The sequence below is a fragment of the Myxocyprinus asiaticus genome, chromosome 50, assembly GCF_019703515.2.
Source record: "Myxocyprinus asiaticus isolate MX2 ecotype Aquarium Trade chromosome 50, UBuf_Myxa_2, whole genome shotgun sequence".
Classification (NCBI taxonomy): Eukaryota; Metazoa; Chordata; class Actinopteri; order Cypriniformes; family Catostomidae; genus Myxocyprinus; species Myxocyprinus asiaticus.
This window is the reverse complement of record NC_059393.1, coordinates 10,287,340-10,303,600: the sequence shown is the minus strand read 5'-3', so window position 1 is coordinate 10,303,600 and position 16,261 is coordinate 10,287,340. Positions and strand designations below refer to the sequence as shown.

At 38.1% G+C, this 16,261-nt stretch overlaps 2 protein-coding genes across 2 annotated transcripts; both read right to left on the bottom strand.

Moving 5' to 3' along the window:
* Window positions 1-916: 916 nt before the first annotated feature.
* On the bottom strand, window positions 917-8,812 carry LOC127438958 (MAPK regulated corepressor interacting protein 2-like). Its single transcript, XM_051694903.1, has 5 exons — window positions 6,373-8,812; window positions 6,141-6,210; window positions 3,046-3,179; window positions 1,477-1,578; window positions 917-1,341 (listed from the first exon to the last, which is right to left on the bottom strand). Exons 1-5 carry the CDS (start codon window positions 6,425-6,427, stop codon window positions 1,271-1,273), a joined length of 432 nt encoding a protein of 143 aa, XP_051550863.1. The 5' UTR covers window positions 6,428-8,812; the 3' UTR covers window positions 917-1,270.
* Window positions 8,813-8,885: 73 nt separating this feature from the next.
* Window positions 8,886-15,953, bottom strand: LOC127438954 (glycerophosphodiester phosphodiesterase 1-like). Its single transcript, XM_051694896.1, has 6 exons — window positions 15,458-15,953; window positions 13,357-13,532; window positions 13,084-13,189; window positions 12,745-12,837; window positions 12,410-12,621; window positions 8,886-10,717 (listed from the first exon to the last, which is right to left on the bottom strand). The coding sequence occupies exons 1-6, from the start codon at window positions 15,722-15,724 to the stop codon at window positions 10,570-10,572; spliced, it is 1,002 nt and encodes a 333-aa protein (XP_051550856.1). The 5' UTR covers window positions 15,725-15,953; the 3' UTR covers window positions 8,886-10,569.
* Between the last annotated feature and the right edge of the window lie 308 nt (window positions 15,954-16,261).

Genomic DNA, 16,261 nt, shown 5'->3' with positions numbered 1-16,261 from the left:
ACACTGAGATTCATCAAATCAGGTTATTTTTTTCCAGTCTTTAACTGACCAGTTTTGGTGAGCCTGTGACCACTGCAGCCTCAGCTTTCTGTTCTTGGCTGACAGAAGTGGAACTCGACCTGGTCTTCTACTGTTGTAGCCCATTCGTCTCAAGGTTCGACATGTGCATTCTGAGATGCTATTCTGTTCACTATAATTGTACAGGGGGATTATCCGGGATACCGTAGCCTTTCTGTCAGCTCAAACCCGTATGGTTATTTTCTGTTAACCTCTCTCATTAATATGGCATTTCCATCCACAGAACCGTTCCGTTCCGTCACTGGATGTTCCATGTTAATTGCATTAAAAGTTATAGTAGTGGTATAATAGTACTGTTTTTTTTTTTTTTGTTTGTTTGTTTTTTTTGGCATCATTCTGAGTAAATTATAGAGACTGTTGTGTGAAAATCCCAGGAGATCAGCAGTTACAGAAATACTCAAACCAACCCATCTGGCACCAACAATCATGCCACAGTCTAAATCACTGAGATCACATTTTGTACCCATTCTGATGGTTGATGTGAACATTAACTGAAGCTCCTGACCTGTATCTGCATGATGTTATGCATTTGACTGCTGCAACACGATTGGCTGATTAGATAATCGCATGAATACGTAGGTGTACAGATGTACTTAATAAAGTGATCGGAGAGTGAATATATATACAGTATATGTACAGTATATAGAAAACAATTTGATTATAGCAAATAATTGTTTAAATTCAATTTTGTGTATATCTTTTTTTTACACAAAATTCATTCAAATGCAGGAAACCTGTTTGAAAAGTAATTATTTTATAAAAGTAATTATTATTCATGCATGCCTCTCAAATAAGACTTGCTTTTTTTAGGTTGTGATGTGAAAAATAACAGAACAGAGACGTCTTGAAAAAATTTACTGGATTTTTTTGTTTTTGTTTTATAACCACTTTTTATGCAAAGATCTGCCAAGAAAAACAGACATCTCAGCGCACAGCATAGAGGCTCTAATGAAGGCAGAAAAGCAGAAGAAAAATCTTTGATCATCTTCCGTGTGCATGAGAGAGTGAGAGAGTCACGGTCCAGCTGGGCAGACAGAGTTCCAAAGGAGGGGCAGAAAACATAGTGCAACTAGAGTATGGCTCCTAAAACTCTCCCAATAACACCTGAGCTCATCGGAGTCAGACTGCACTTGCCCGGCACCCTCAGCCTGGACCATTCTGCCACATCTCCTCATGCCCCATCATGCAACCATCATGACAGGTTGGCAATATTGGCCAGGAATCGCTGGGCCCACCACTCCTCAAGGTCAATTGGCACAAAATCTGTCAAAGGGGAAGAGAGGTTTGGTGAGTTATGTCTCAAATCTAATCCACGCTGCATTTAAACATTTTCAAATATATTCAGATCTGTCAAATTATAACTATTTCAAGTAAATAGGACAGAATTCAAAGACTAACTCTTCATGCTGGGATTAGGACTTCTCTCCGCATACTGCACTGGTCCTTTCCCGTTTCCCAGCGGGGATCCCTCTCCGAGCTTCTGTTCCACCTCCTGCCAGGCTGCAATCCAAACAAAAAACTGTAAAATATTTTGCATAATGCATAAATACAGAGTTCTGATAGGTATGAAAACCTGGATATAGAGAATTTTAGAACTGTTTTCAAGGGCATTGGAAAAGTCATGGACATTTCTAGAATCAAACTTGCTCGCAAGCCAAAGTTATTAGCAGGGTTTCCGCCCTTTTTGAACTTTAGGCAATTGTGATCACTGGATTTTAAAACGATTTTGATTTAGCCTGGATCAAAATCTTCAATCTGCTAAAGAATCATTTAGGCCAATTTGTAAATGGCTTTGACTAATTCATTAAAAAGAACCGACTCAAAAGAATTTTTGCTATTGCTTGCAAGCATGTTTTATCATGTCCTTTCGGTTGCAATGTAAGGTTTTTCATCAAAAAATTTAATAAATAATAACAATAATAGGCATGCTGGGTAATTAGAATTACCAAAATGTAATTCTACTCCCTTCTCATGTAGTGGCATGTAAAAAAAAGAGTTGGATACCCTCTACTATTTTGATTGTTTCCTTTAATCTCGCCAAACTGGTTTCAAGATTTAAACTCAGTGCTTCCTATTGAACCTGAAGTACAGTTCTGGGCAGCATAATGCATCTGCTCATTAGCTTGTTATTGTAAAAAAGTAAATGAAAACTGCCCTTGAGGAGCAGATGCATCAGCCTGTGGAGGTGGAGCCTGGCCGGGAGACAAACGACTTCCTCGTGAAGATGAGAACTGGCCTCTTTCACACAAACTCTGCTGAACTTACCAGGTCCAAAGTACATTCAAAACAGTGTAAACCACAACTGCAAGGTCAGATGAAGTCTGACACTGAATCTCCTATTCTTGACTATTCTTTCACGAACACAATTGATATTCCAATACACACTTGATGTTCCAAAACACACATGATGAAACATTTATGAGCATGGAAGAAGACCAGAATGTGTCAATTCGAGGAGTTAACGGAGAGCTTTGAATCCAGCGGCTCTCTCCTCAGGGTTCAGTAGAGTCATGGCAACTACTTCCGGCCCAACTGTGGCCTCTCTCAAGATCTTAATGGTCAAGGTAACACTGACTGTAGCATGGAGGAGGGCGGGGCCGGGCCGGAATGACGCATGCTCGGACCCCAATCGGCCGGAATGACGCATGCTCGGACCCCAATCAGCCTTATGAGGTCAGCAAGGGATAAAGGCAACCAGAGACGGCAGTTCGAGAGAGAGAGAGAATTACGGGCAGCTGTCCGGCATGTGTTTATGTTTGTGTGTTTAAGTTTATCATTAAACTATTATTTATATTGTCAAGCCGGTTCTCGCCGCCTCCTTTCCCTTTACTAAATAACCAATTCAAGACTAAAATGTGTCAGCCTGTCAGTAAGAATGTTTGCAGTTATCTGGAAAGTTCTCTTGGATTTACTGACTGCTGCTTTTAATAGGACAATCCAATACATGACTACTGGAAAATAACTCACCCTCGTAAACAAATCGAACATTCTCCTCGTGTGCCGAGGTGAAACCTTCGGTCGTGCTGTCAGCTTTGGGAGAGGTGGATCTGTGGTACCGCTTTCCGTTTAGCCGGTGAAACACAATCTTAGGTGCAGGGGAACTACACAAAGATGATTTGGATATTAAAAGAAATGTGTAAAGCAAGGCTTAAAGTTTATATATAGCTTTTATCATGCACAATGGTAATTTAAACTTACCATTTAACTTTTTTTTTTTCATAAAGACATAAAAGTAACTTTTAAAACCCATTTAAGAACATTAAAATAAAAAAAAAAAACGAAAATAGATTTAACACTGTATTCAAATGAAAAAAGAAATAAAAGTATAAATAAAGGACATCAATTGAGAATAAAATAAAGCAGTGCTATATATAAATATTAAATACAGAAAGCAAGGTGCAATTGCTGTCTTGTATTGCTTAATTTCTCCATTATGCATGCATTTTTGGCACAATACTCAAAAACATTGTTTTGATATTGACAGTGACATGGAAATGGAAAAGTCATGGAAATTTCTAGAAAAATATAAATTTTTCTAGTTACACTGGCTGCCAAAAATTTGGAATAATGTACAGATTTTGCTCTTATGGAAAGAAATTGGTACTTTTATTCACCCAAGTGGCATTCAACTGATCACAATGTATAGTCAGGACATTAATAACATGAAAAATTACTATTACAATATAAAAAAAAAAAAACTACTTCAAAGAGTTCTCATCAAAAAATCCTCCACATGCAGCAATGACAGCTTTGCAGATCCTTGGCATTCCAGCTGTCAGTTTGTCCAGATACTCAGGTGACATTCACCCCACACTTCCTGTAGCACTTGCCATAGATGTGGCTGTCATGTCGGGCACTTCTCACACACCTTACAGTTTAGCTGATCCCACAAAAGCTCAATGGGGTTAAGATCCATAACACTCTTTTCCAATTATCTGTTGTCCAATGTCTGTGTTTCTTTGCCCACTCTGACCTTTTCTTTTTGTTTTTCTGTTTCAAAAGTGGCTTTTTCTTTACAATTCTTCCCATAAGGCCTGCACCCCTGAGTCTTCTCTTTACTGTTGTACATGAAACTGGTGTTGAGCAGGTAGAATTCAATGAAGCTGTCAGCTGAGGACATGTGAGGCGTCTATTTCTCAAACTAGAGACTCTGATGTACTTATCCTCTTGTTTAGTTGTACATCTGGCCTTCCACATCTCTTTCTATCCTTGTTAGATCCAGTTGTCCTTTGTCTTTGAAGACTGTAGTGTACACCTTTGTATGAAATCTTCAGTTTTTGGCAATTTCAAGCTTTGTATAGCCTTCATTCCTCAAAACAATGATTGACTGATGAGTTTCTAGAGAAAGCGGTTTCTTTTTTGCCATTTTTGACCTAATATTGACCTTAAGACATGCCAGTCTATTGCATACTGTTGCAACTCAAAAACAAAAACAATGTTAAGCTTCATTTAACGAACCAAATAGCTTTCAACTGTGTTTGATATAATGGCAAGTGATTTTCTAGTACCAAATGATCAATTTAGCATGATTACTCAAGGAGAAGGTGTTGGAGTGATGGCTGCTGGAAATGGGGTCTGTCTAGATTTGATTAAAAATGACTTTTTTCAAATAGTGATGGTGCTGTTTTTTTTACATCAGTAATGTCCTGACTATACATTGTGATCAGTTGAATGCCACTTTGGTGAATTAAAGTACCAATTTCTTTCCATAAGAGCAAAATCTGAACATTATTCCAGACTTTTGGCTGCCAGTGTATATTCTGCTCAAAACAGCTTGTGTAGAGTCAAACCTGTTTGCATGCCAAAGTGATCAATTTGTGATCGAATCGTTGTTTTGAATCAGTTCGCCTCGAATCGGTTCGCAAACTGTGCAAAGCAAGACAAGTTTGCATAAAGCTTATATCGTAATAAGCAACTATTTTTTTTGGGTAACATTTTACAATAAGGTTCCACTTGTTAACATTAGTTAATATTTTAGGTATCATGCACAAACAATAAACAAAATACTATTACAGCATTTATTAATCTTTGTTAATGTTAGGTAATAAAAATGCAATTGCTCATTGTTAGTTCATAGTGCAGTAACTAATGTTAAATACAACTTTTGATTTTAAAAATGTGATAGTACATGTTGAAATTAACATTAACTGAGATTAATAAATGCTGTAAAATTATTGTTCCTTGTTAGTTCATGTTAACTAATGTTAACAAATGGAACCTTATTGTAAAGTGTTGCATTATTTTATATCTAAAAATAAAAACATATAAAAGTCATTTTAAAACCTAATTAAGAGCATTAAAATGAAAGGGGGAAAAAATAAAACTCCATGTAAAAATTGATTGGCATAAATTAAAAGGAAAAAGTATAAATATAGAACATCAATTAAAATGGAAAATTTCATGACTATAGAAAGATTAATAAAATAATACAAAAATCTATGTGAAATTGCTTTCTTGTATTGCTTCATTTCTCATTCGCGCATGCGTTTTGGGCACAACACTTCCCTATATAACCATCGTTTCTATAGTGACAGAGGCACGTTATGAAACCCGGTTGTTGTCTATATCAACATAACGCATAAAACTGATCGCTATTGACATATTCAACATAAAACTGACAGACACAAACGCGGACGTGTCTGTCGTAAAATCTAGCGCGACTCTGACTCATAAAGAGCGCGCGGCCGCTCCATAACGTCCTTGTGGGAATACAAGGAGGTGTGTCAAACATGTGTTCATAGATAACACCAAAAAGGTTAGTTATTGACCTTCTGCTTAAGTGAACACGAATGAGCGTTTCACAACACAACTCACGCGCACTTCAAACACGCCGACACTCCATGCACGCGCACGCACGCACTACAGTTGCAAGGTCACACACGACGCAAGAACAAGGTGTAAAAACAAGACTTTGCCAACTTGCTCGGTGCTGATACTTTAAAGTTAGTGAAACTCTTTTAAAAGGTACAGCATATATGCCCTCGCGACAACAGTCAACGCGCACGTGAAGGGATTATATTAGAGCAGCGCGTGTTCAATAATCACATATGAAGTTTACTCACTCCGATGCGAGCCAGTGGCTTTGCTTCTGTTTCAAATCGTTCGTTTTACTCTCAATCTGTTGCGTGGGGCCTGCAGGGAATAATAACCGTTAATATCAAGCATAAAAGTCTCTCTTCTAAGCATTCAACTCGAGATTCAAGAGGTCATTCATTATGCATATTGAGTTATTCTTAAGCACACATCAGACACTGTAAATGGTGACCATGCAGTTATCATATGACTACATTGTACCTGTCCTCCGTTGTGTAACAAGTTTGCTGGGACCTCTGGTTATTGTGTACATCATGTGAGAGACGGTTTCTGGTGAACCCCTGCGGCACGATTGATCCACGCGAGCTCTACGGATCTGTCACGGTTATATGCACGCCACAAAACGTCACGCGATAACCCTTCAAGACGGAGCTCTCTTGACGCAGCCACCGTGGAAATAATCGGTCTGCCTCGGCGTCGATCCCGAGTGCAAATCTGACGTTTAGTCGCTCTCCCGCCCTAAGCATATGCTGGATTTAAGCTCCGTATGTTTACTTACAACCGGCGTCAGGTTTAACCTAAAGCCGAGATGGGTGCAATGTCTCTCGAGTTCTGGTTAAGTATGGATCGTACAGTAAATTCAGACGTCCAGTGCGCACGCTGGAACGCCAATCAAATTCCGCCGTGAAGTCACGCCACGCCCCCCTCGACGTAAATCGGGGGTCACCTTTCACCCAGTGGACACAAACGACCAGATTGAGTACAATCTAAACACTTTCTTGTTACTTGCACCTTTGCACATTATTGATTCGCATTTCCCAAATTAAAATATATCGCCAACTATGGACTGCGCAGAGGGGCTTGACACCCCACGTGATAACCAGACAGGCTTTACTACTAACAGTGCTGAACCTGTCTGTGGGTCAAAGCATGCTGTTAATCTCACTAATCTGCATTATAGTCGTTTGCAATTACACTTTCCACTCACTAAAGCCACAGTACTGAATAAAATGACAAATGCAGAAAGAAAAAGGTGGAAAACCTCCCATGCAACTGTTGCACAATACTGTATACCTAATGCCAATGTTGTACAACAGTCCTTCAAATGCAACTACTGGGACAAAATGGCAGTTAATTAAGAATTTATTTTAATGATATTTTGACTTTGGCTTTCTGAAACGGTTTGAGAAACATGATCTTTTTTAACTCCTGAATTAGTCTTTGTTTCTATGCGTCCAACATGGGTAGCTGCATGAGAACTGATATTGCTTTCAGACTGATATTATAACAAGTTCCTTAGATAATACCATGAGGTCAAAGTATAGACAGCTTTAAATCTAACATTAGTTGTTTACTCAATTATTAATAATCAGACTTATGAAATAATAACCCATGTGAGCAACTGCTACATCATGAGTTTTCCATGCCTTTTGCACAAAAGCTAAGAAGCAGTGAGAGAAAATCAGATAGAATTTCCTTCTCTTTTCTTGAACGCAGGGGCGGTAGGATGTGACAATTGGGGAAGGGGGGTCCAGGGGAGCATCAGATGTTTCGGGGGTGCACAAGCAAAAATCTAGGGGGGAAATGCCCCACCTAGCCCCCTCTTAGACCAGGCCAAGAGTGAACAGCTGATGAAAAGTCAATCTCCTTACTACATTTTATAATTAAAATGGAAATTATATATTAAAATGATAATTCGATAATTAATTTCTAAGGAGCACCTTAGAGGACAGGGCGCTAATTTATTTTTCTGAAATAGTTTTGTGTTCCCTTGCAATAAGTTTTGCATTCCGTCGCAATACATTACCATGGTTTTACTACAATTACTATATTTTAACCATGATATTTGTAATAAAACCATAGTAATAATACTGGAAAATGAAAACAATGGTAATAAAAATCTACATTTTGTGGTTATTATGATTTTACTACAAATACCATAGTTTAACTATAGTTAATCTAGAGTAAAGGTTACTATATGTATACAGTACACTATATAAAAACCATGGTTCTGCCCAAAAAAAAAAAACATGGTAAGCCTGCTACAGTCATGGTTACTACAACATTTAAGCCAAAAACTATAGTTACTGCAGTCTACAATATTACTATAGTAAAACCATGGTTTCTACAAAAAAAAAAAAAAAAAAAGGTCAGTTATCATGGAACTGTCATGATAATTACTATAGTAAAACCATGGTTTTACAACCATAGATAAACTATGGAATTTAACAACAAAATTATGATTTTTATTACCATAGTTTTAGTTTTCTAGTAGTAAAGCCATGGTTAATTTAATGCAAAACTATTTCAGAAAAACAATTCCCACCATGTCCTCTAAGGGGCTCCATATAATATCTAAATACAGTACAGTATTTATAGATTTGCTCACCTGAGTGTTAGTGTACAGTACATTTGAAAACTGATATTTATATCTCACCTATTGTAAATTCCACACAATAAAAGCACTTTGTTACCCTGTAAATTTCCACCCGCAGTTCATCTTAACATGCTGCCCAAATGAATGCATTTCATGTACAATTTTAAATTATGAGTGGACCAGAACAGACATTAGGTTTTCAAATTAAGGTCTATGTAAGATAACTAAACGTTTAAAACTTAAAACTACAACCCCAATTCCGAAAAAGTTGGGACAGTATGAAAAATGCTATATAAAAACAAAAAAGAGTGATTTGTAATTTATATTCACCCTTTGCTATATTGAAAGCACTACAACTACACATGATATGAAGTTTTACCTTGTGAATTTCATTATTTTTTTGAAAATGTACGATAATTTAAAATCAAATGATTGCAACACGCTCCAAAAAAACGTGTTGAGACGGGCAATTTAAGACTAATAACAATTTGACGAGTTGAAATAACAAGGCGATGTGAAACAGGAGATGTTAAACAGGTTATGCAATTGTGTCATAGTATATAAGGAGCCTCCAAAAACAGCATAGTCCTTCAAGAGCAAGGATCGTTTGAGACTTGTCAATTTGCCAACAGATGCTTCAGCAAATAATCTAGCACTTTGAGAACAATGTTCCCCAAAGACAAATTGGAAGGATTTTGGGCATTTCACCCTCTACAGTGCACAATATAGTTAAAAGATTGAAGGAATCTGGTCAAATCTCGGTGCGTAAAGGGCGAGACGAAAACCACTTCTGAATGCGTGTGATCTCTGATCCCTCAGACATTACTGTCTTAAAAAACATCATTCATCTGTAATGGATATCATGAACATGGGCTTGGGATAACTTTAGTAAACCTTTGTTTGTCAACACCATTCGCCGCTGCATCCACAGATGCAAGTTAAGACTTTACTATGTAAAGGAGAAGCCCTATATCAACACTGTCCAGAAGTGCTGCCGACTTCTCTGGGCTCGGTCTCATCTTAGATGGAAAGTAGAACAGTGGAACCGGGTTTTTTGGTCCGATGAGTCCACATTTCAAATAGTTTTTGAAAAACACAGCTGTCATGTTCTCCGGGCCAAAGAGGAAAAGGGCCATCCAAGCTGTTATCAGCATCAGGTCAAAAAGCCAGTGTCTATATGGGCCAGGGGTGTGTCAGTGCCCATGGCATGGGTAACTCACACATCTGTGAGAACAACATGAATGCAGACAGGTATGCACACATTTTGGAGCAGCATATACTGCGATCCAGCACCGTCTTTTCCAGGGACGTCCCTGAATTTTCAACAGGACAACTTCAAACCACATACTGACGGCATGTGGTTACAAGTGCATGGCTGTGTGAGCAGAGAGTGTGGGTGTTAGATTGGCCTGCCTGCAATCCTGACCATCTCCAGTTGAGAATGTGTGGCACATTATGAAGCACACCATCCGGCAACGAAGACCCCGTACAATTGTGCAGCTGAAGACCTGCATAATAGATGAATGGGGTAAAATTCCACTTTTTAAACTTAACTAACTTGTGTCTTCAATGCCTAAATGCTTAATAAGTGTTATTTGAAGTAATGGTGATGTTTCACAGTGGTAAACACTCGACTTGTCTCAACTTTTTGTTGCAATCATCTGATTTGAAATTACTGTACATTTTCAAAAAAACAATGAAATTCACAAGGTAAAACATCATATAATGTGTAGTTGTAATGCTTTCAATTTAGCAAAGGGTGAATATAATTTACAAATCACTGTTTTTTGTTTTTATTAGCATTTGTCATACTGTCCCAACTTTTTCGGAATTGGGGTTGTAGTTCTTAAAACAGTATCTTATTAGAACCAATTTCTAATTAATAGTACAAACATACTGGTTTTAATAATTATTGACTAATTCCTTATAATGAAACGAATTTTTTGACTACCGTTTGACATGAAACTGGACAATCATATCTGTAAACCAATGTATATAAAATGTAGGTAAATATGTATGTCATTTCATATCTCGGACAATTGAGTTTTAATCTTTCTCCCATAGATTTGTGTGTTTGGCTTTCAGTAGTGAGGTTCACAGTCTTCTATGAGGCTATCAGTGATATAGTTGATCTTCAGTAGCTGCTGGTAGTACTCTTTCTCTACAGCCGTGTTCACTGTCCAGGCCACCACCTCCAAACCTCGATCAGCCCAGTATTGCACATAGTCCCTGATGAAACATACATAAACAATGTTACAACACAAAGAGCCATACACACTCCAATACTGTAGATGGTGCCTATGATCTAGTTCAAAGATTGGTCAAGCACTACAATGAAACAAGAGTCCCATTAAGCTGGTGCCACACTAGCAGACTCCAAACAACTCGATTTTGGTTGAGGGTGTCATGCATGCGTACTGTTTTGCTGAGATCTCGCTCTCTTCAGTCATTCAGTCACTTGCCTATTAAGAATGGTGGAGGGGTGACAAACATACCGATTCACCATAACTCTCTGATTCATTGAGTAAAGAAATTACTTTCAATAAAAACAAACAGTTTGGTTTCCTTTATCTGATTTTCATTAGTCCTTTTAGTGTAGAAGGAAAATGCAGGAAAAACGCTTGGTGACAGAATCACTATGGATTACAATCAGCGCTTATGATGATCTGCATCCAAGTGCGATGGAAACGTTCAGATCAGCTTGAGGTCTTGTAAGTTCTTCAGTAAAATAAGATGCTCATTGGTCACTTGACGAGAACACAAGACCCTGCCCCGGCAACCGAAAGATTTTTTTCAAGCAAGCCTGATGTGCTTTTTCCATTTTTGAAGCCATTAACTCAACAGGGAGTCCAAAAGTTAGTCAACCTCTCGCTGGCTGACGCTAATGCATGCTCTGCCTCTCAGTAACTGGCCAGCAATTATGTAAATGAAACTCACAACTGAAAATCACTGGAAAAATCGGTTAGTGTGGCACGGCTTTAGTAGAATAATAGAGTTGTTAAAGGGATAGTTCATTCAAAAATGAAAATTCTCTCATCATTTACCCACCCTCATGCCATCCCAGATGTGTATGACTTTCTTTCATCTGCTAAACTCAAATGAAGATTTGTAGAAGAATATTTCAGCTCTGTAGGTCCATACAATGCAAGTGAATGGGTGCCTCAATTTTGACGCTCCAAAAGCAAATAAAGGCAGCATAAAAGTAACTCCAGTGTTTTAATCCATATCTTCTGAAGTGATATTATAGGTGCGGGTGAAAAACAGATCAATATTTAAGTCCTATTTTTACTAGAAATTTTTCTCCCTTTCCAGTAGGGGGCAAAATACATGAAGAATGTGAATCACCAAAAACACAAGAAGAAGAATGTGAAAGTTAAAGTGGAGATTGACTGAGCAGGGAGGAGAGTTTATAGTAAAAAGGGACTTAAATATTGATCTGTTTCTCACCCACACTTATCATATTGCTTCTGAAGATATTGAATTAACCACTGGAGTCTTATGGATTACTTTTATGCTCACTGTCTGTGAGTTTTGGAGCTTCAAAAGGTCTGATCACCATTCATTTGCATTTTAAGGACCTACTGAGCTTAGATATTTTTCTATTTTTCTTCAAATGTGTTCTGCTGAAGAAAGAAAGCAATACACATCTGAGATGGCATGAGGGTGAGTAAATGATGAGAGAATTTTCATTTTTAACTGAACTATCCCTATATATTCATACACTGCACTCACAGGAAAACACACATTTTAAGATTTAGAACTGTAGTACTGAGATTTTGAGATCACAGGTGTGAAATTGTAATAATGTAATAATAATACATTCTATCAGCATCATAATGTAGCATTTGCCCCCAAATATTGATGCAATAATGACAGTTATTGATAATGTCATCATGACAATAGAATGCTATGGTGACTCACTGGGAGATGATGTTTTTCTGAACCAGGAAGGCAGAGACTCCGCACAGGTTCCATAGCAGGTGATGATGGGCCCAGTCGAGGAGCACGTCCAGCACCTGCATCCAGTGATGTTTCCATGCAGATGAGAACTTGGGCTTTCCGTCGACAAAACGACTCAAGCTCCATGGCCGATGGGTTAATGCTGTCACCACGTCAGGATCGGCCTGTCGCATCTGGATGAGAGGAGAGCAGTCAATACACATCTTCATCATCCTAGATATCTCAATCAAAAAAGGGAACAGAGGATGTGTGTTTGAAATAAATAGCAAAAGCAATTACAGTGGATAATTTGTTACCCTATAGATGACTTTGGGCTCAAATGAGCAGACGATACTTGTGTTGTAGAGCACTGGATACTTCCGAAATAACTCCTTTAGTGCTGCAGCTGCCTATGGACAAAAGTCAACATTCATAAAGTATAACCGCTCTATAATTTTGAAAGGACCATTAAATCAATAAGCAATTGCTGACTAGGACACTTACAAAAGCAATATATGCTCATTGTTCTAGGTCTTACCTGTTTGAATGATTCTCCAGTTATAGAACCAGGCTAATAATGACATACTATCAATTTTCAGAAACCACCTAAAAATCTATTTGTTTACTAAAGATGCAAAAGTTGATGGTATTAGTACCTCATCTGGATGACCTTTGACATCAAAGTAGATGATCAGCTGGTGCTTGATGCATTCCTCAACGGCCTCCTGCAGCGTTGGAACCTTCTCACCCCGGAAACGGTCACTGTCAGGCAACACACAAAAACATACCTCCTGTTGTCTTTGACTCAACTTTGTCTTGCTTGCATCCAGTTTAATACTGCAGCAGAGTAACTAAATAAACCACATCATGTCACCATGAGATTCTTTCTTTAAAAAGAATAGTTCGCTGTATTCATCTTCACATCTCACCAGAGTCTGTGTTTGGCTGCCGGATCTAGTTTACGGAGTTCAGAGAAGAGCAGCTTGCTGACTGGACCTGATCCATTTGTGGTTCGGTCCACAGTCTCATCGTGCATCAGTATGGGAACCCCATCAGCCGTGAACTCTAGGTCCAGTTCCACACCTGTGGCTCCATTCTCACTGGCCTTTCAGTCAAGAATAAGAGCAATTATAAGAGAAAGAAAGCACTGTTTGGTGTGTAACACAGGCAAAATGGGCGTGTGTGCTGAGGATAATGCCTTGGATGCAACATTATGTGCTCTCTCTCTCAAAAAATAATAATTATAATAATGGCATGAAAAAAATTACCCTATTACTGCATTAATACTATTAATACTGTTAGTAGTCAGTTAATAGCTAGTTAATAGCTATTGCTATTAACACAAAATAACATGTAGTTGAAAAAAAATAAGAGATAAAATAAAGAATAAATTAACTACTTAATAATGTGAATGGTCAAATTGTAAACAACAGAATTATTTAAAGGAATTTTCCGGGTTCAATAAAAGTTATACTGATTACCTCAAAAATGTATTTAGACTCGTCCCTACTTTTCTATAAAAATCAAAAATCATGGTTACAGTGAGGCTCCTACAATGGCAGTGAATCCGTAAATGTTAAAATACTCACTGATTCGAAAGTATAGCCACAAGATGTAAACAACATGCGGGTAAACATGATTTTAGTGAGATAAAATCACATACCAACCTTTTCTGTGTAGTTATAGCCAATTTAACTTTCTTGCCATGACGATGTAATGCCGTAAACCCCAAAACGACCGTAAGAACTTCTATTTAAACCACTTTACAGCTTCAATAATACCATGAAGAATTAATGTAATTGCTTTTATAAAATCATAAGCTTCACAACAGATTTAACCTTTAAAAATTGGCCCCATTCACTTCCATTGTAAGTCTCACTAACCTAGTTTCCATCCACTTTTTGCACTGTTTTGTTATCGACAAAGTGGAAATGCGTAAAAAAAAAAAAAAATTGCGAAATTTGCGGTCTTCTGCCTGTTTCCATTCAAATTAAGTGGGCTACCAGCTGTAAAATCATGTTTTTTTTTGTTTTTTTTTTCAGTTTTGTGTTCATTTACTGCACGTAAGCATATTATCACTGCATGCTTATATTTAATTATATTTGTATGAATTTACTGTCTGTTACTGAAATCTCTTACTTAGTTTGCATATACATGTTATCAGGGGAGCCAGCAGGATTTCATCTCGAGTTACACACAGGAACCTGACCAAGTAAACAATGTACCCTTACTGTCTAGGGGGGTCTGGGTGCATGCACCTCAGTGTGAAATTTTCTTCAGTATGTGTACTAACATTTATGTAACTATCTGCTAAAAAAGATTTCTAAAAGACTTGTTCACGTGACACAGCACTAGTTGAAGTTTCTCAAAGTTACTTTTCAAAATTTTGCCTTTTTGATGCGCTACACCTTTTGTTGCAAAAAAAAAAAAAAAAAAAAAAACCCGACAAAGAAACATAGTTACTGTAATCTACATTTTTGATTTTTTTTTTTTTTTAAAGGAGGAACGAGTTGAAATTCTTTTTTGTGGTAATCAACATTATGCCACAAATGCTGCTGATTGAACTTAACTTGTATTTAACCTGGTATATTCCCCTAATGTGTGGTAACAGAATTAGCAGTGAATACTTGAGAAACTCTAAATATATGAGCAATAATAATAGTGAAATTACCCTAGCAGCCACCACTAATAATTGTGCCCAAACAAGTTTCCCAAACAGGCTCCTCATTCGTTTTCCATCGTTCAGAAAAAAGGTAGTCCCACCCTAAACACGCGCCGTTGGTTGTTTTCTGACAGGCTAACAAGTTTTCAGGTTGGCTCACAAGCAGTCAGATTCTTATTTTTTTAGAGTTGTTATTTTCTCACTATTTTAGTAATATCTATCTGGCAGTAGGGATAATTTATGCGTGATAAATTTTTCCAAAAATCGCTTCGAGCAGCTTTAGGTTAAAACTGCTACACAACGAAATCAGTGACATCTTTTATTTCTCCCACAACAGAAAACAGAAACCTATATAATGATGCACTCACCGCCCGTATGGCTGCTATGGTGTTCTCGGGTGCATCATGTCCACCCCCGCGGTGCGCCACCGCTGACACGCCGCTCGCCGAGACTCTAGAGCCGGGCCGCAGCACTAGTCTGGAACGGCTGGTCGGAACCTGGGGAAACCGGAACACCACCAGAAAGAGGTAGACAGAGACCGTGAGCACCGTGGACCAAAGCGCGCGTCTGGTCCCCAGGAGAACCACGATAAAAATGGCCGAGAAGAGAGTGAGTCCGTCCCCCAGCTGAAGCATGACGAGAAGCCGGATCTAGACACTCAGACCGACCGCTCTTGCCACAACCGAAACGCGGTCAATAAGCATGTAGGATCAGCGTGCTTCCATGCGATCGATACGAGCGGCTGTTAGATGAAATTCGCATTGCTAAAGGAGACTGTTGTTATACCGGAGCGTTCAGTTTTTAGGTCATTCGTAGTCAAACACCTGTCTACTTAAATATGAATACATTGCCATAAAAGTCATTAATGACATCACGAATACATTGCGAAACTGCTCTCGTGACCTGAATGACTGCTGATCTCCATAATAAAAGATATCCTTCTAATGCCATTCATTTCTGCTGTTTTATTAAAGCTACTTCGTATAAATTATTAAATTTTATTGTAGAAGATAAGTCGATATGGAAACAACAGTCTTTCTAAGACATATAAGTCATTGAGTGTACTGAAATTACTTGGTTGGTAACACTTTACAGTACATTTCTATTCTATTAAATGCATTAGGTATCATGAACTAACAATGAACAATATATTTTACAGCATTTATTATTGG